The 20,863-nt window shown below is 47.3% G+C and overlaps 1 protein-coding gene across 8 annotated transcripts in view; it reads right to left on the bottom strand.

The window, feature by feature from the left end:
• Window positions 1-20,863, bottom strand: part of AFAP1 (actin filament associated protein 1) — a 179,911-nt gene that overhangs the window by 81,702 nt on the left and 77,346 nt on the right. For all 8 annotated transcript variants that reach the window (XM_054484910.2, XM_054484904.2, XM_054484908.2 and 5 more), the window contains exons 4-5: window positions 14,922-15,030; window positions 3,177-3,388 (exon numbers count right to left, since the gene is read on the bottom strand). In XM_054484910.2, the coding sequence (XP_054340885.1) occupies window positions 3,177-3,388; window positions 14,922-15,030 (321 nt within the window). The remainder of the gene's footprint in view (window positions 1-3,176; window positions 3,389-14,921; window positions 15,031-20,863) is intronic.

The raw sequence follows: 20,863 nt of genomic DNA, 5'->3' as shown, positions 1-20,863 counted from the left end.
CATGGTGGCTCATTCTGCAGATTATGAAACCGAGGTGCAGCTGGTTAAGTCACCTGCCTAAAGAGTCAGGCAACCTGAAAAGTGACAGACCAGGACTCCAGCCCCAGTTGTGCACGTGCAGAGCCTGCATCTTGACTCTAAACATTCACTGATGAAGGAAGAAATGAATAGATAGCTATTTTCAGAAGTGATTTCTAGAGTCCTTTCCTGGTTTGTTTTTTGGGGTGTGTGTGTGTGTGTGTGTGTGTGTGTGTGTGTGTGTGTGTGTGTGTGTGTGTGTGTGTGTGTGTGTGTGTGTGTGTGTGTGTGTGTGTGTGTGTGTGTGTGTGTGTGTGTGTGTGTGTGTTTGAGATGAAGTCTCTCTCTGCTGCCTAGGCTGGAGTTCAGTGGCACGATCTTGGCTCACTGCAACCTCCCCCTCCCGGGTTCAAGCGAGTCTTTTGCCTCAGCCTCCCGAGTAACTGGGACTACAGGCGTGCGCCACCACACCCGGCTAATTTTTGTATTTTTAGTAGAGACAGGGTTTCACCAGATTGGCCAGGCTGGTCTTGAACTCCTGACCTCATGATCCGCCCACCTCAGCCTCCCAAAGTGCTGGGACTACGGGCCTGAGCCACAGCGCCTGGCCTTCCTGTTTTGCTCTTCTAAATCCAGGACTTTGAAGTACACAGATAAGAAATACATCCCCTTTTTAAAAACTGAACTGATCTGAAAAGGAAGAAAAAAATATCTCAACTAACCTCAGATTTTTATGAATGTTGACCATTTGAGATTTTCTGCATTTTGAGTATGTATAAAAAGAAAGGTGAAAGGCAACTAATTGTACAATGGTAAGGAATCAGAAAGGGAATTTTATTTTTTGATTTTAAATTGTGTAAACCTTTTTAATCGACATGTAATAACTGTACATATTTATAGGGTACAGAGTGATGCTTTGATACAGAAAATGTATAGCGATCAGATCAGGTAATTAGCATACCCCCCATCTCAAACGCTTATCATTTCAGAAAGGGAACTTTATAACATATTTTTCCTTAAGTTAAATGCCTCACAAGAGATAAGCTATCAGCAATAAGACAGGCTGCAATCTGGCAGTCTTAGCAGGCAGGATTTCCTGGGAAGCCGCCTCTACAGTAGACAGCAGCATGCAGGAGGTTTATGAATGGGCGTCCTGAAGACAACACCAGGAACAAGAAGAGGGAGGAGTGGGGTGGGCAAAGACACGCAGTTTGAGTGGCCTCAGGGATACCACCATGAGCGCTCTGGGGCTGGAAGGCCCCATCAGAGCTGCCCAGTGAGTCTGGGTCTATACCTCCCACACACACACACACACACACACACACACACACACACACACACTGAATGCAGACCCCTGGGGAAGGAGCTCGGCCTTGGGCTCTAGGCCCCTCTTCAATGCAGACAGTCCCCGAGGTGGGCTCACCAGCCCTGCCAAGGAAATGCGAACTTCAGTCCTGAAGCGGGAATCTGGGTACATCACAGTACCCACCCCAGAGCTACCTGAGCACAAAAGGAACAACTTCCAGAAGGAGAAACAAAAAAAGCTGTTAATGGCGGTAACTTGTGGGAAGACAGACTGGGAACATTTAGGGGAAGAACATGGCTTTTTCTTTTCTGTGCTGTTTAAACTTGGAAAGTATTTGCTTTTATCACTGTTCATTATTTTTTATGCCAATGGGGGTCATCTGGGTCCTGAATGATAGGTTATTTTTGAAAGGAAAAAAGCTTCATAATAAAAGTAAGTAACTTTGATTCTGCATTTGACCAAACAGTGCTTTCACCTGCTTTTCCACTAATTTCTTCTTATTCACAACTACTCTTAGTAGTAGGTATTATCATCCTGGTTTTGAAGGGGGAAAGCTGGTAGGGGCCCAAATGGAAGACAAAGCAGGGGAGGGGGGAAGAAGTCAGGGGGTGAGGGAGAGAAGGGCAGAGGAGAGGGACCAGGGACTCAGAACCCCAAACTGCTAATCCCTACGCACAACTGCAAAGCTTCCCTCACTGGATTTGGAAGCTTCTCTTTTAAATGAAAGTTGATTATGTATTTCTAAAACATTTATATAATATATCCACATCTTGTAGCCATTATATCAGACTGTAAATAAGGACCACATTAATCTTCTTTTTTTCATTTTTTAATATTCCCCATGGTATCATTTTTGGCACATTCTAAATCTGGGAGAAATTCAGGCCACACTTATGGAAAAAATATGTACTCTGTTGTAAAAAACTGAACAAAAACATTAAAAAATATATAATATCCTAGGAACTTAGTAAAAAAAAAAAAAAGATTCCCACAATTCAAAGATGAAACCTGGATTTACAAAAAAAAAAAGATAAAAAAAAGGATTATCTGCTCCACTAGAGTGCTCTACAGAAACATAAATTCTCGTTTTCTAATTAATGATATAATTTTGAGCAATGTTTCCCCCAAGGTTAATCTGAAGGAAGAACAAAAGGCAAAAACATACTCTTAAAAGTTCATAATTCTAATAACCAACCATGGTTTCTAAAAAACAGCAGGAGGAAAAAGAAGGAAGGTGGAGAGGGAGTGAGGAGGAGGAAGGGATGCCACACCGTCCTCCCGGAATGCAGCCTTCCTGCTGGGGCCTCCACTAGAATAACCCCACAGCAAGGTCCAGGTTCTCCCCTTCCCTGCTTCTCTGTTCCTTACTTGTCTTCCTGTTCTGCTTCTCAAATTTAAAAAAAAAAAAAAAAGAGAGAGAGAATTGGCCCCAAGCTTTCCAAAAGAATTTCCTTTCCTGGCTGCTCCCCGTCCCACTTCTATGAGCTGGCTTTGAGGAATCCACTGACTCACTACAAATGAGAAAATCCATCTTGCAACTCCTGGCAAGTTAAAATCTTGTGCATTTCCACAGACGCAAACCACAGGCACTGCCCGGGAATGGGAATGATTTTGTCCGCTGGCTGCTTTTGGAGCTGGGAAACCAGCAACCTTGAGCACACAACACGGGCGAGTGCTCCCTGATGGCGCGTGGGGGCCCCCGTCATGGGACTGCGGCGAGCTCAGGGCACCTGGCTGAGGCCTGAGCGCTGCCCTTCCTGCACAGCTGATGTTAATGGTGACTGGATATAAACGCCATGGCTTCTGAGTGCAGCAATCTTACAAAAAATGCAAGCGATTCCAAATGTCTTACCAGCAGTTTGGTGTCTTTGATGACGCAGAGCAACTTGGTCCACTGGCCGAACCGCTTCTTCCGCAGCAGGAAGGCACAGATTTTGGCGTCCTTGACCAGGTCCATGGAGGCCTCCTCGGAGGGCCACTGGTGCCGGGTTTTCTTCCCCTTCCCGTCCTCCTCCTCTTCATCATACGACTCATAAGAGCTGCTCATCGCATCAGAATCATAATCTGTAAAAAATAAACATACACTGGTAATAAAGGACTTCTTTACCTTGAAGTTTACCCATGGGCTCAAGAGCACATCATCGTATTTTTAATCACCAAGTAACTGAATGAGAAAGGGACTTCTGCTCCTTAAGGGAAAAAACAAAAACAAAGACAAAAAAATAATGCTAAGACTTGGGTAGTGGAAACTCAACGACAAGGTGAAGTGCCTACAAATTTTGTGTTTATAAAAACTGTTTCTAGACTGTTTCATATGGACGGGACCCCACGCTGACCCGACACTGACTCCTTGCCACATTCTTGCCGGACGAGCGCCATCCTCATTCTGCAGTGTGTTCTGCCACACGGAACTCTTGCCCACGGAGGTCCCTTGCCCTCCCACATCCACACCTTTATGTCAAAGTCCTCCCGAGGCTGCAATCTGCTTCTCCCTGCTGGCATCCCCACGTGCACAACATCCCTGACACTCAATATGTGACCAGTGGCCACCTCTCCCTTCTGGGGCATCCTTGGAACTTTGACAGAAATGTACACCTGTCCTTCTAATGGTGCCCACCTCACGCCGTGACACACTGGCACGTATACTGCTGTGACAGACAGTTTCCCAAACACATCACGCCTCTGCCACCGCAGGGTCCTGCATGTGCCACACCCTCTAGCAAGCTTCCTGTCCATCCACTCGCCCTCCTGCCTTTGCCTGGTAAATGCTCTCATCTTTTGGGGTTTAACTTCCTGACACCTCCTCTGGCAAACCCTCCCTGAATCACCAAAGCTGGGTGCTATGGACTGAACTGTGTCTCGCCGGAAATTCAAGTGTTGAAGCTCTAACCATAATGACTGTATGTAGAGATAGGACTTTTAGGAGGTTACTAAAGTTAAATGAGGTCCTAAGGGTGGGGTCCTAAACCCATAGGTCTGGTGGTCTTATAAGAAGAGAGAGAGAGAGAAAGAGCTCTGTCCCCATCATGTGAGGACACAGTGAGGACTTAGCCATCTAAAAGCCAGGAAGAGGCCTCACCAGAACCCAACCGTGCTGGCAGTCTAACCTGGACTCCAGGACTGACGAACTTCTGCTGTGGAAGCCCCCCAATGGTGGCATTTGTCACTGCAGCTTAAGCAGACTAATACACTGGGTCAAATGCCCTTCCTCTGAGCCTCCACGTGGCCCAACACAGAGCGGATCGCAGTGCACCTCAACACTGGCCCCCACTGCAGGCTGTAAGCCCGCTGAAGAAAAGGAGACCATCTCATTGGTGGTGATCTTCCCGTCACCTAACAAAGTACCTGGCACAGGGCAAGTGCCCAAATAACTGTAAAAGGAAGCGCTGTTAAATGCCTTTAAATTATACTGGCAAAGCCCTTGGAAAGGCGAATGGCATAGTAAAAGCGCTTCCTAAATACCAGCGCCCGTCATTCCTCTCATTACTTTCAGCTGTGCTGGATGATAAGCTCCCTGAGACAGGATCTGATTCATCTCTGAATTCCCCTCAGCCCCCAGAATCATCTGGAACACGTTTCTTTTTCAAAACATACTTAAGGGATGAACACCTAAATGATAAATGAATGAGAGATAAGGAGAACAATGGCCAATGCAGTTGCAATACTGTGCAATGTAGCAGAAGTGCCAAAAATGGCAGTCTACACAGAGGAGAACTCATATTTTTACTTGCTAGAAATTGGAGTTTAGGTTGTACTCAGTAATCATGTTTGTCTTATAATTTCCTTGCAAAGATTCAATACTAGCAGGGAGGAACAGAAAGATTTAAAGTTTAAGTTGAATTTTCAACAATGAAAAGTCGTCCAGGAGGCCAGGTGGGGTGGTTCACACCTGTAATCCCAGCCCTTTAGGAGGCCAAGGCGGGCGAATCACTTGAGCCCAGGAGTTCAAGACCAAGCCTGGGCAACATGGTGAGACCCTATCTCTATAAAAAGTAAAAAGCTAGCCGGGCATGGTAGGGCACTCCCCCTGCTGCCAAAGCTCTGCTGGATGGCACGGGGAGGGGGGGGCAAGATCTTTACAATCTAGGGCAAAATGCAACCTGTCATGGAGCCGGGCACGAGGGGGCAGCACATGCAGGGGCACAGGGAAGACGGCAGAGAAGGCATCACTTTAGAGCCAGGCCTTGAGACAAGCTGTTGCCAACCAGAGGAAAAAGTCTGAGAAGGAGAGACGCGATGAGCGAAAGCACTCACAAGCATCAAATGCTGCCAAGGCGCAGCGGGTCCTTTCAGCTTCTGGACAGGACGTGAGCGAGGCCACAAAGCGAAGTCCGTGGTTACCCTTGGCTGTGCTAGGAAGGGGCAGGGGGCTTCAGGGGCTGACAGTGTTCTACCCTTGACCTGCATGGTGGTTACACAGATGGCTTCTTTATGATAAATCATTGAGCATATACTCATATTTTATGCACTTTCTGGTAAATGTATTTTACAACAAGAAGGTTTTTAAAACAGTGAGCGTGGCTAGAACAAGGGTATGTGGAAGGAAACGATGGAATATGGAATGAGAAGATGGGCAGAGGCCAGACCGCAGATCGCGTGCTGTGCTACGATCCAACGTAAACTGAGGGGTTCTGGAGGGGCCATGGACATCATCCTAGCTTTATTTCAGAAAGATTATTCTCATAGTGGCGTGGAGGACCACACAGCCCTCAGGGCTCGGCCCACTTGCTGGAACATCAAGTTCAGTAAATAATGAAGTAAAGATTTAATGAGTCAATTAGTTATAAATGGGAAAACTATCTTTGATTTCACTCATTCGACAAATATGTTGTGAGCTCTACTCTATGCTAGGCACTTTTTAAAAATTATCTATATTTACATAGCAGGTGCTAGGATAAAGCCATGAAAAGCCACGCCTGCTCCAAATTTACAAAGGTTTCTCACATCCACCATCTCACCGGACCTCCCAGCCACTTGGAGATGGGGCACATAAGACATTAGTCTTATTCAGAGAAAAGAAAGAATGAGGCTCAAAGACTACGAGATTCATCCAGGAGCATAGGCTTGGTGAATGACAGGACTGAAATGTGAACCCAGGCCTTTTGATTTTAAATGGAAAAAGTTAACTATGTTCTAGTAGCCCTTTCATCCTTGGGAATAAGTTGAGGTCTACAGCTATGAAAAAGACAGTTAAGTTCACTGTCTTGCCTTCTTCTAAGAGTGTAGAAATGACAGACCCATTTTTAGAAAAACCAGCCAACTTAGCAGCAAACAAGGAACAGCCAGAAGTCACTGAGTGTAATGGATAATGAACTCTCCGGAAAGTATGCTTAGCAATGACTCAATCAAGAGAACTCTCCGGAAAGTATGCTTAGCGGTGTCCCAATCAAAAGAACTCTCCAGAGTATGCTTAGCAGTGTCCCAGTCAAGAGAACTCCCTGGAAAGTATGCTTAGCGGTGACCCAATCAAGAGAACTCTCCGGAAAGTATGCTTAGTGGTGTCCCAATCAAGAGAACTCTCCGGAAAGTATGCTTAGCGACGACCCAATCAAGAGAATGCTCCAGAAAGTATGCTTAGCGGTATCCCAATCAAGAGAACTCTCCGGAAAGTATGCTTAGCGGTGTCCCCATCAAGAGAACTCTCCAGGAAGTATGCTTAGCGATGACTTAATCAAGAGAACTCTCCAGAAAGTATGCTTAGCGATGACCTAATCAAGAGAACTCTCCGGAAAGTATGCTTAGCGGTGTCCCCATCAAGAGAACTCTCCAGAAAGTATGCTTAGCGGTGTCCCCATCAAGAGAACTCTCCAGAAAGTATGCTTAGCGGTGTCCCAATCAAGAGACCTCTCCAGAAAGTATGCTTAGCGATGACCTAATCAAGAGAACTCTCCGGAAAGTATTCTTAGTGATGACCCAATCAAGAGAAGAGACTCTCACTCAGGATATTGTTTGGTAGCTCCACCAGCCAGAGCTGTGGTCTAGGACTTTGAGAAGTTCACCATCTGGGGGCCTGGGGTTTTGGATTACATTAAGAGGTAATGAATGTTTTGTGGAAAATTATGAAGGACTCAGAAATGGGGAGCAGGGAAAAGAATTCCTGATTGCCTTCTAGTCTTGTACTAAGTGGTCCAGGTATTCACAGAGAGATGAACAGGAAGGTTTTATTTCAGGGGTACTCAGTGGGGGCATTGATTAGATACCATCAGGCCCATCCCTTTCAGATGTCTACACTTTGTGTAGAGTAAGGCAGCAGACCAAAGGGCCAACAACAGAACCGTGTGAACTCTGTTGAAAGGATGTTGTTGATTAGGAAATGCTCTTTGTATCAGTCAGGACTCTCCAGGAAAATAGAAGCCATAGGAGATTGACAGATTAGATAGATGGATGGATAGACAGATGCTCAGGCAGACAGATGGATCAATGTATGGATGGATGGACAGGTGGATGGGTGAGTGAGTGGACGGAGGGAGGGAGGGAAGGAAGGAGGGACGGAAGGAAGGAGGGAAGGAAGGAAGGGAGGGAGGGAGGGAGGGAGGGAGGGAGGGAGTGAACAGGTAGATGGGTAAGTGGGAGGGAGGGAGGGAGGGAGGGAGGATAGGGAGATGATTTATTAGGGGGAATGGCTCATGCAATTATGGAGACTGAGAAATCCCACAACAAGCCGTCTACCAGCTAGAGACCCTGGGATGCTCATAGCATGGCTCAGTCCGAGTCCAAAAGCCTCAGCACAAGGGAGGCAGATGGTGAAACTGTCCATCTGAGAGGAAGGTCTGAGAATCCAGGAGGTGGGCAAGTACGGGAGGGCAGTGGTGCTGGTATAAGTCCTGGGGTCCCAAGGCCGGGATGCCTGAAGTTCTGACGTCCAAGGGAGAAAGATGTCTCCCAGCTCAGGGAAAAGAGAGGCCCACGTGCCTTTCCTCTGTTTCTGTTCTCTCTGGGCCTCCAGCCGATCAGATGGTGCTGCCTACACTGAGGGTGGGTCTTCCCCGTGTGGGCCACTGAGACACAAACACCTCACAGATACACCCAAAAATAATGCTTCACCAGTTCCCTAGGTCCCCCTAATCTAGTCAACTTCACACTTCAAATTCACCACCACACTCTTCTTCACCAGAAACTAGTTTCATGGGCAGGAATTGCTATCATAGTGTCGTTCTGATGAAATTAAGGAACACTCCAGTAAACTACTATTTTTAACTGTAAAATGTTCATTCCAGAAAAAAACTGCATAAAAGCAATGGCAATACCATACACACTGCACATCAGGCACATCAGAGCCAGGAACGGTGCCCTGAGAAGGCGGTTAGGGCGTCACGACTTTCCAAGGGGCCATGCCTTCTCTCCACCCAAATGACACAAGAATCTATCTTTAAAAGGCACACAAACCACAGACAAAGGTTAAGTGACAAGCAAGTGTTGTCAAGGGGACTGGAGGGCCACGCAAACCCTGCCTTTTCGTTTCAATGCACTGGCTTTGCTGAGGCCATAAGCAGGAGACCCATCAGGCCTCTCTCTTGGTTTCTGACCTCACTTTTCAGAGGGAGGGGAGAGTGAGAGGCTGGCAGAAAACACGGCTCCTCTAGGGCAGGAGCTGTGGCCCTCATTTCTCTTGGAGTTCTAGTTCTGGGCACAAGGCTAAGCAAGCACAATATTAGATGTTTCACAATTTAAAAAAAAAAAAACTTGAATGGAAATTCAGCATAGAAAAATCAACAAAGGAAAGGAGTGGAAAAAGCACAGCCTTCATCTACTCAGTTAAGTGTTTATTGAGCACATATTACCTGCCAGATGCAAAACAGACAAAAGCCTTGGCCCTCTTCTCACACTCGGGTGAGGGGGAAAGAGATGACAAATGGGCTATTGGAGAGTAGGGATGTGTCCAAATAACATAATGATGAAGTATGGCTACTTTCTGGAGCTGTTCCTTCAGGTCTCAATGTCATTTCGTAAGAATGATAATGGTGCCTCGCAGCTGTCTCTAGCATTTTCAGACTCACAAAGGGCTTTCCCCGCGATCCTTCCAGTTGCCCCACACAACTCTATGGAAGGCAAGGCATTTGGAGTGCAGAGAAAGGTTCTCCATCTCACATCCTCACTTTGGCAATATCATTCAACACTTTTCTACTTGAGATTCTTACAGGATCAAAATACAAGAGCTATTTCAGGGTCACGAAGTTTTGAACAATGACTCTTCTTCTGCATCACAGATTCTCCACTCTTCCATGCTGCTGTGACCATGTAAAAGGGGCTGGGGGTGGGGGTGGAGGGCAGTGAGCAGGGGAGGAACAGGTGGTAGGTAAAGGGACGAGGAGAGAAGCCCTGAGACGAACTTTGGCTTTAACTTTTGAGTGGGATGGGAAGCCACGAGAAGGCAGTGAATAGAGCAGAGATCTAACTTATGTTTGAAAATGGCCAGTCTAAGTCCGAGATCTCACTCTAGAGGAATATAGTAAGTCACTGAACTTATTTGAGACTCAGTGTCTTTAAGATAGTCTTGTCTCTCTGAGAGTTACTGTGAGGATAAAATGAGGGACACAAGATAGCTCCCTGTGAACCTGAAACTCTAGAAGCAGGTGTAACTACCTGTGCACGTGACCATCCAACATCGGGGCCTGAGGAAGTGAGTGCTCATCTCCAAACACCAGCGGCATTACATAATGTATTTCATTTACACACACACCCACACCCCATAACATCAGAAATGCCATTTCAACCAATCCCCCTGGAGGAGGGAGAGGGAAGAGGGCAAAACAGAGGAATTAGAAAGCTGAAAATAAAACTGAAATCTACGTCTGAAACCAAAACACCCAACGAGCATTGTAGTGAGTTTCTGCTATGTCAACGTAGCCAACTGGAACACCACTTCCATTGCTCTGTATGGTCTGGCTACAGGAGAAACTGTGAGGAACCTGGAAGGAGAGAAGAAAACAGCAGGCCCATCCCTGAGGCCAGCACGGGGCGCCAGGCCCTGCGGAAGCTCTGGCACGTTGCACACCCTGCTGGCGTGGGGCAGCCATGGGCTCAGGTCCCCCAGCTGCTTGCTGGAGGCTCTCCCGCTTCGGTGTTTTGGACAACTCCAGAGCCAAGGGCACCCGCATCTTGTGTGGGTCACTTGTGTCACTGAGTCTGGAGGAAGTCATAGATGAGTTGCAGTTTGACCTCATGGATTTTCGTTTACCCTTGACCTCCTGCGCTTCACAGCCAGCTTTCCTTCCAGATGGTGGGTCCTACCAGATGCTTAGGCCACACCCACCCACTGACTTCAACAGCTCCCGCAAGTGTGCAAGGCTAATCTAGAATAAGTCTTCTATCCCCATTGTAATGGTTCTGCTTTTCTGATGAAACCCTCACTGCTCCGCAGGTTAGTATGGACACTCTGGCAGGCTCACCCAGGTGAGGCAAGGGTGGACCTCTGGGAGTTTGGAGCACGGCTACACCATCCTTTACAGAGAACCATGTTACTTCTGAGGAACTACTTTCGACTAGTGAAGCCCTGGCAGAGACATAATGCTTCACCATGGGACACCAAGAGAAGAGGAAACCTGAGCCGCCCTGCATGGCCCACAGGCTCTCTGACCCATGAAGGGGCACTCCATCCTCAAGTCAAAGAGGGTGTGGGACAGCAGGCTCCATCTACTCCAGAAGACGTGAGCGAACAAACAGCCCTTAGTCCTGTGCGCTGCCTCCTCCCTCAATGACCGTTCATGAATGCTGCCTAATGGTTTGGTTGGATGGTTGACAATGGAGAGGAACATGATTAAAGAACAGGTAACAAACAACTGGTCTGCAGAAGATGCTGTCAACAGACCTTCACAAATGGGCACACGATGTAAACAGACCTCAGCAAAAGAGGATCTTGATACTCGGGTAAATACCACGGCCCACTGTAGCTACATCAGTCAGCCTCATGCCCCAGACTTCTTGTCCAAATGGGCTCATGTACATGTGGACATGATGGCAGGAATAGAGGCTATGCATGAACTCAGCAACACGGACTTCACTCATGGAAATTAATCCGACTCCAGGTACTTCCAAGTACCCTACCTGCCAACAGCAGACGGCAACATCAACCTCCTTACCCCACCCCCACGCCCTGACACCATCCCTGGGATATCAGCTGGCACCTAACGGCAGGTTGTTATCACTGGTCCACTTCCATCATGAAGAGATCATTAAAATAAATTTGCCTTCTGGGTCCACAGGGCCTGAAAGAATGTCCTATTCTCCATGATGGGATCCCCACACCATTGCTTCTGACCAAGGAACTCATTTACAGCAAATGAAGTACACAATAATGGGTCTGTGCTCAGGAAATTCACTGATCTTGCCACAGACTCCAGCATGCTGAAGTCACTTACCCAATAGGTCAAAATAATTTTTTTTGAATATCCAATTATAGTGCCAGCCAACTGGTGACACCTTGTGGGCTTGGGGGCAAGAGACTTCAGAGTATCTTCTGGCACTGTATGTTCTGACTTGGTGGTACTGTTTCTCCCACAGCCCAGATTCACAGCCCAAGAATCAAGGGGTGAAACGAGAGGAGCCTCCTCTCACTATTACCCCCAGTGACCCACTAACAAAATGCTTGCTTTCCTTCCCTAAAATGCTGCTGCACTGGTCTAAGGGCAAGATATGGCAATGGTTTCATTAAACTGGAAGCAGAAGCTGCCACCTGGCCACACCAGGCTGCTCGTGTCAGTAACAGGCAAAGAAGCGGCTCCTGCAGTGGCTGAGGTGACGGACCCCAATCGTGAGGAAGCCGTTACCCCACAGTGGGAGTCAGGAAGAACACGCAGGGGACCTGGAAGACCCCCTGAGTGCCCCTCTGTGTTCTTACACCCTCTGAATAAAGTTAATGAAGTCGTGACCATCCAATACAGAAGTGCTACTGAAGGTCAAGACCTTTCAAGAAAGGAAGTTGGATCACCCACCACAAAAAAAAACCAAGACCAACCAAGGTGTCTGCTGGGGGCAGCGGGAATACGAAAGGGGCAGTAGAAGGAAGTGGTAAATTCTGGCCATGAACACTGACCAGGTGTGGAGACTGAACCTGCTACAGGCTTTTCTTCCTTGTTTTGATAAGAATATAACTGTGTACACAGAAAAGAATTCTTCTTCCCCCCTCTCCCAGACCCCTACCATCTCACATAAGAAGGGCTAACAGGAGTCAACCTTGTATGACTATCTGGGAATTTAGGTTACAGGCTCTAGAAGAGAATGGATGTCACCCAAATGTTGGACAAAGGGGCTCTGTCTCCTCTGTGGGGAGTTGGGGAATTTCCCGTCACCCGGGCGATGGTGAATCACGTTAGGCTCAGGCGTGCGCTGCTCGTCTCTACTTGGAAACTCAGTGTGGCTAAAAGATGTATGCATGGGTGCCAAGTTGACCAAAGATAAACTGTGGTGGTTTTCTACTTTATCAGCCTAGCAAGGCTGGAATCACACTTCCCAAAATTCCCTTTCTTAGATGATTCCGGGCTAGGGTGGCCCTGAGAGAAATCTGGGAGTGATGTGGAGGGCAGAGGGGAGCAGTGGCCCCAGACTCTGCAGGTGGACGTGGGGACAGGGACTGCCGCAGCTCACGTGGGCTGTTGCTGGTCACCCGTGCCATCAGGAGAGACGCAGGCTCCCATCTGTCTGTCCCTCCTCTTCCCTAATCCTCATCCAGCTTTCTTCCCGGCTGCCGGCCTGACCAGACACAGCAGAAACTGCCTGTGCTTCTTCCAGGGAAGAAGTTCTCCACAACTGCACACACCCTCATTCCTTCAATAAACTCTTCCCTCCATGACATTCAAAATGGTTTGGCTTCTCCGATGAGACCATAACCCACACGGGTTCAACAAAACCATCTCAAAGTTCATATCTAACTGAAGGCGGTACGATCCTGAACTGAGCTGACAAGTCAACCCACGGCTGTTGCTCTTCAAGGGAGGGGCAGCTGTGTCCTGGGGCCATCAACTGAGAGTCCCACGGCAGACGTGTGATTGGAGAAGCCACTGTGCGCCATCACCGCTGTCTCCTCATTCCCCAGGCGTGAGTTCCTCGGTCACCTCTTTTTCTGGAGTCAGCGGCTGAGGAACAGCCCCACTGAAGGGGCCGTGACCCACCAGCTACATGCAGCTCCTCAGAATGAAAATGACCAACAGCCCCCAAAATCAAACGATCACTCTGTTTCCAGCCTTGAAAGTGCATTGCAGGGGAAGGGCCAGAGACAAACGTTCCAAATGCTAGAAAATACCCTCAACAAGAAAACATACTTGTCTTTACTCACTGCCATTAAAAATGAAGGAACCCACTGACGTTCTGAGTTATATCGAGACATTTGTTTTCTAATTAATCTACTCTCTTCTTGAAGAGCTGATAAATTATTCTCAAAATCGAAAAATCCATGACCACCTTATCAGAACTATCCCTTTTCTCATCCAGAGCACAACTAAGTATTGACACTCAGCCCAGTCTGTGCCCCGACTGCTCCAGAAGCTGAGGAGACAGGCAAGCGGGAGCAGCTGGCGCCCTCAGGGGCACACAGTCCAGCTGGCCTGGCTTCTCCACAGCCCTTCTCCACACTCAGAGAAGCATGCCAACAGGGGAATCTCCTGTAACAACCTCCTTCCAATCATCAAGACGGATCCTGCTTTGGTGGAATAGCCGCGCTCGTAGACTGCCAAGGAGAGAAAGATCCGAAATGCAAAGTCTCTATGTGGCAGGTAACAGTATAACAACTTTGGGGAAAAGGAGAGTATTTCCCTTAGGAGACAGACAAGGCCAGAGACCACGCACAGAAGATCAATGCACCAGGAGCATCCTGAGTACAGTCAGAAACCGCTCTGTCACTTTCCACTTATCTACCTTTCTTTTTTAAAAAGCAAGCTGGATTCCATAAGTTGACATACATTGAGGTATTCAACTTTCTTATGAGATGGTAGCTCCCTGCCTGACAGATACTGAAAGGAGACATACAGCCACCAATGCAAAAATGAATTCCGGAGATTCAACATCATGTCATGCTTCATCCGCGCTTGAAGCTGGGTACTAACAAACAGGTACTTCTGAGTGCTACCAACAGACCACTAACTGGGGCCAGGAGAACCAGGGCTTAGACAAAAATCGTCTAACAGAAATTGTACCCCCAAAAAAGAAAAAAACAAAAATCTATGACCGAGACGCCTGTTTGTGTTGTACCCAATTATTTCTGGCCCGACAGCCAACCTGGTGGAAACTGCTCTAATTGTGGCAGGATGGGTGCAGCCCAAGAAAGTCAAACACTAAGGAAGTGGGGGCTGTAGCACGCACCCAAAAAATATACCACAAACAGCCATTTTTCTTCTGCACTGCTGATACCTGTTGCCACAGAAATAAGCTTTCACCACCTTTCAGCCACACGGAAGACAGCGATCGGAAGAGAGGCTTGTGTGTGAGGCACTCGGTGTCCTTCTCAAAATCTTTCCTGTACTGACAATCTCTTTGGGTTCAAAAAGTACTTGGCCCACAGTGTTTTATAATGCCATGTTCCCCTTCCTACCCAGAAAGGGGACAGGCTCTGCAACAGTCCTGCCAATCACAAAGGCAACATGGCTGGGCAGGGCTGGCCACTCACTTGATGTGATGTATTCTGGAGCTTTTCCGGGGCTCAGCGGCACAGCTTCCTCATAATAACCTTCTGGGAGGGAGGACGTTGGCAATGGTGGAGGTCCACTGTCAGGAGGCTAAGGAAGAAAGGAAAAGCGACACAGAAATTAGCATGACCATTAGAAGGAAAATTCTGGATTTCCAATTAACAGGTGTGGCCAGTCTTTTCCTCTTTCCTTTGTAAAGTCTTCGGCAAAAGAGAACCTCATCCTACAAAGAGGCTTGGAAGGCCAGCCCTGATGTGTCTCTCTTACTTTCCTGCACGCATCCATTCCCCAGCCCCGGCCACATGCTGTCCAGTTCACACCAAATCTCCAGGTTCGGTGTGTGCAGCAGTCTCACTGGAGCAACTACAACATGGAATTCCCCTTCCCCCACGCAGGACTGGGCCTGTTCAGACGCTGCCCCAGGGGTCTGAGACAGTGTCTGCACACCCCTTTATCCCCACACACTCCACACACACCAACCCTCGCAGGCCTCAGACGCAGACTCTGGGATTCCATGGCCCTGTCACAGGCGGTGGGCTCCTGGGACACAGATGCTCAGGCGCACCCAGCACTCATCACAGAGCGAGCTGGTGAGCCACACTGGCTGAGTGCACGAGTGAGGCTTGCCCACATTCTCATCATATCCCTACTGTGTGCTAGGAAAACTTTAAAAAAGCAAATCACCTGGGAACCACTTTCTAAAACAAAGTAGAAATTATTCTCTAGAGATGGAATCCACTCCTTATTAAAACCAATCATGTCACAATTTTTTTTTTTTTTTTTTTTTTTTTGAGTTGGAGTCTCCCTCTGTCGCCCAGGCTGGAGTGCAGTGGCGCAATCTCTGCTCACTGCAAGCTCCGCCTCCTGGGTTCATGCCATTCTCCTGCCTCAGCCTCCCAAGTAACTGGGACTACAGGCGCCCGCCACCACACCCGGCTAATTTTTGTATTTTTAGTACAGACAGGGTTTCACCGTGTTAGCCAGGATGGTCTCAAACTCCTGACCTCGTGATCAGCCCGCCTCGGCCTCCCAAAGTGCTGGGATTACAGGCGTGAGCCACCACGCCTGGCCCATCACAATTTTTTAACAAACTCAGAGACCGAAACTCTCTCTGGTTGTGAAGCCATAGCCTTAGAATATGGACGAGCTGGGGGCTCACTCCACGCCTCGGGACAAGCTACGTCCCACCTGGCCTTCAGGACTGTGCTCGAGTCCCCTCTTTTCTTAAATGTTCCTGACGGCTCTAATCCACCCCAGCCTCTCCCTCCTAAGACCATCTACAGGACTTGCTGGTGTGTCTCTCACTGGTCCTTCTGCCAACAGAGGCGGCTGAGTGGCAGGAAAGCCGGCATTCACCCAGCATCTGCAATCTGCCCAGCACTGTGCTAGACACTTCTGCACTTGCCACAGGAACGTCAATCAATCCATGCAGGAATCCTTCAGGGCACGTATTCTATTACCTTATATTTTACAGATACAGAAATTGAAGCTCAGAATCTAAATCTGCTCAAAATCAGACACTAGTAACTGCCAGCTGGAGTTTTCAAACACCACGTCTGCCTGCTAAAGACCTTTTTAATATTCATATTCTTTCTCTCTCCCATTTCCTATGAATAGCATGCAACAATTTCCCACTACCTAGATTCTGTAAACAAGCTGAGAAGAGGTATGTTCACAAGGAACGGAACAGAGTAGAGGCCCCAAATTGAAATCTACTCAGTTACAGTTCCAAGTAGAACAAGGTTCTATTCAAAGTATGGGGCTGTTGTGTTTTTTTAATGTAAACTCTCCAGAAAGTGCGACTCCATCGCTTTCTATGTAACTCATCTCTGAAGCCAAGAAGTCCTTTGTGAATGACTAATCACCCATTGCAGATTCAACCCACTCCTTCCTCTCACCAGATGAAGAAGAGAACTCACTCCAGACCATCTGCACAATATTCCTTCAGGGACTTACAGAGAGTTACCTCCCTCCTGCCCCCCGTCCTTGTTCCCGAGGCTAAATAACTCCAATTCCTTTGCACTCCTATCAGAAGGCTGGCTTCCCAAACTGTCATCCTAGTGTGGCGTTAGGCTGGACCATCTCCAGGTCCTTCATATCTTCCTACAGACGCAACAGAACCTGATACACGGGGCCCAGCACCAGGCAAGGTCTGTACAGGAGTCCACATCCAAGTTAAAATCTCTGCTGGCTGCTTTTGGAAAACAGCTGCTTGATTCACTGAGTATCTTTTATTCCTGAAACGCAGGGTATTCCAACTTCCTTTTAGAATTGTCAAACAAATTATTCATGTCCTGGAAAAGCACGACAAACAGCTGAATCAAACAAATGTTTGTGAACTAGTACAGGTCAGACTCCTTTCCTCAGTGCCCCAAGGAACTTACTCTCTGAATCGATGGGGTTCTGAGCAGACACTTTCAAACCCTATTGGTGGTCATGTACTTGGCACAACCTTTTGAGTATCCCCTTAGATCCATTAATTCCACTTCTAGAAACATATATCAAAAACCACATATGAAAAAAACCACATAAGGATGTTCAATAAAAGTTTGTTTAGCAAAATCTAAAAACAATCTAAATGTTCAAGAGAAGAATGCTCAGATGTATTGCTACATCCACAGACAAACATTTAAAAGGCCAGTGCACGTGTACAGCCATTTACTTTATTAACCTCTATGAGATACTGCTGCATGAAAGAACAAAGGTGTACTATAATCCCTTTACATAAAAGGTGAGTGCTTGTGCTTACGTATACACAAAGGCAGAAGGTCATTCACCAAAAGTGTTCATAGCGGTTGCCTCTTTCTATATGCAATCTGGAATGCTTGACTTTTCTGCATAGTTGTCATTTTAAAAAATAAAACTACTTTCATTTTGAATAATACCCCCTCAGAAAACAATACTGCTAAAGAATCACTCCACTCTCAAATACCACTTATCCTTGAAATCGGCCACAGGGGTTTCAGACACTTCAGGCTTGTTAAAGTCAAACAGGAGAAGGGCCGAAAAGATGAGCAAACTGTCACCACCACTGCTTTTAGAGGATCAAGTCTTTCCAATCCTTTCCAATAAGAATTCATTGAGAGCACAATTAATGGAATTCTAAAAGGTACACAACAGGGAAGGTAGGTTTCCAACAGGGGCCACGGGAAAGCAGAGGCCAGGCAGGAAATAAGAGAGTCTGGCAAAGGGAGGAAGACGCAGGTGCACAGCCACTCACATCCAAGGCTGGCTTGTTCCTGCACCTCTGCAACCTTGCCAAGACCCCACGTCCCCATTCCCTCACCTAAAACAAGGGCATCGCGTCAGAACAACTTTCAGTGCCCACCCCAGCTCTGAGAGTCCAATTCCAGCATTCTTATAAAGTTACAGGTCCACAGACAACAAAGCCAACTTTACCTCTTCCAAAACTCCATTGAGAGCCAACCCCATGTCCTCCCAAAGGATAAAGGACGTGCGAATCTCTGGGCAGAGCAAGTCCCTCAAATGTACCACTGAATGGCAGCCCCACACACCACTGTGGAATCACTCAACTCTCCCTCACTATCAGGAGAGACCCAGTCCGTGCACATGCCCCTAACACGGCCTGCATCTGTCCCCACTGTTTCCTGTGCTACCACTCACAAAACACAAGCTAAGGCAACAAGGGTCCTTGGGCTGGGCGCAGTGGCTCATGCCTGCAATCCCAGCACTTTGGGAGACCGAGGCAGGCGGATCACAAGGTCAAGAGTTCGAGACCAGCCTGGCCAATGTGATGAAACCCCATCTCTACTAAGAATACAAAAATTAGCCGAGTGTGGTGGTGGGTGCCTGTAATCCCAGCTATTCAGGAGGCTGAGGCAGGAGAATTGCTTAAACCCGGGAGGCAGAGGCTGCAGTGAGCCAAGATCGCCACCCTGCACTCCAGCCTGGGCAACAGAGCAAGACTCCGTCTCGAAAAAAAAGAAAACAAGGGTCCAAAGTCTAACCACCATGGCATCTTTAGACACTTAAAAAGAAGTATGAGAAACTACCCTCCTCAGAGAATGACTGATCTTCACCCCTGCTGTGCCCTAGAAATAAGAAAGAACTGGCACTGTGCCAGTGACTAGGTTACTCTCAAATTCACTAAAACATTTCTCCTTCAAATTAATACTTAAGTAAAAGCTCCTGAACTTTTAGTTTAGAAAATCTTATCTACCTTCAGGAATCGTAAATTTCTGCTGTAAGGTCTCCATCTTGCATTAGAGAACACTAGTACTTACATAACAGCACAGTAATACAACCTAGGCTTGTGGGCTTACAGTACTGGTCGTAATTTTAATTCTCGTCTTTTGGAAAGGAAAGCCCATTGGTATCTGTCTTTGCTACTTTAAGGAAAAGCGAATTCCTTAAACAAAAAGAGAATTCACAGAGAATTCTCTTTCCAATAATAATAAAAATAGCCATGGTGCGAGGATTGCTTAAAGCCAGGAGCTCAAGACCAGCCTGGGCAACATGGCAAATTCCCATCTCTACAAAAAAATACAAAAATTAGCCAGGCATGATGGTGCATGCCTATAGTCCCAGCTGCTAGGGAGGCTGAGGTGGGAGGACTGCTAGAGCCTGGGAGGTCGAGGCTGCAGTGAGCCATGATCATGCATTGCACTCCAGCCTGGGTGACAGAGTGAGATGCTATCTCAAATAAATAAATGTTTGTAAAATGATATGTTATAAATACAGTAATAATTACTATTCTTATTACTACAGGTTGAGGATCTCTTCTCCAAAATGCTTGGGACCAGAAATGTTTCTTATTTGGATTTTTTTTTTGGGGGGCGGGTGGATTTTGGAATATTTGCATTATGTACTTACTGCTTGAGCATCCCAAATCCAAAAATCCAAAATCTAGAATGCTCCAAAATCCAAAACTTTTTTAGCGCTGACATGATGCTCAAAGGACATGTTCATTGGACCATTTCGAATTTCCAAATTCAAGATGTTCAACCTGTAGTGACCACTTGCCTACAAGGTGTCAGCCAATGTCCTGGGATGCTTGATACATATTTTCTCTCATTCAGAAAATAACACTCAGATGTCAGCCTCTCAACTGTGACTTCACAGATGAGGAAACCGAGGCTCAAGAGATTAAAGACACTGCCAGGGGCTGGACATGGTTATCCACAGAAGTCAGCCAGAGTGGGCACGGCCTGCTGACCTGAAAACTGTGGCACAACTGCGCGACATCCATCGCTCCTGCAGCCTCAGCTCCTACGTAAGGCGCAGCGGGCTGAGCAGACAAGATGTAAGGAGGGAACCAACGAACTGAACAAGCAAGACTGCATGGGTCCAGACCTTTTGCTCCCATATCACACAGCACAAGCAGACACGTCATTTCTTAGGAAGACTCCCCTCCCCGCGCCCAAGGCAGACCCAGCACCTTCACGCCTTCCACTGCCGCTTGCCTCGCCTGCCTCACTCGCCTCGTAGCAGGCACTCCACCCTCTGTCTGCTGCTCCTCACCTTCTTCCCTACCCTTGCCCCATCTGTTGCTTAGTCCTTTCCAGGGAAACACCAATAAATGACGAGAGCTGATCTTAGCTGGGAAATACATACACCTAGGATTTGGAATCCCTTTCTGACTTTAATTTTATAAATACAGTGACACCTCCAGATTCTGTTTTTCTGGTAAAAGGGATTAAAATCTGTTAAGAGTAACAGCCAAAAAATAAATAATCTGAAATAAGAAAATCAGGGCTCAAGTTCCAATTCTATCACATATTGGCGAAACCCTTTTCTAACCAGTGTGGGTATTTTAGCAGCACCCTACAGCATTCGTGCCATAATCTAAACTCCTGTGCTGCTCGCTGCTCATCTGCAGGAAGGAATCCATGCTGCTGAGGGAAACTGAGGATAATAAAATTTTATAGTTTAAGCTGCAAAAATGGTTTCAATCCTAACACTA

Source organism: Pongo pygmaeus, chromosome 3 (genome assembly GCF_028885625.2).
Source record: "Pongo pygmaeus isolate AG05252 chromosome 3, NHGRI_mPonPyg2-v2.0_pri, whole genome shotgun sequence".
NCBI lineage: Eukaryota > Metazoa > Chordata > Mammalia > Primates > Hominidae > Pongo > Pongo pygmaeus.
Note: the sequence above shows the minus strand (reverse complement) of the source record. Positions and strands in the feature narration are given on the sequence as shown.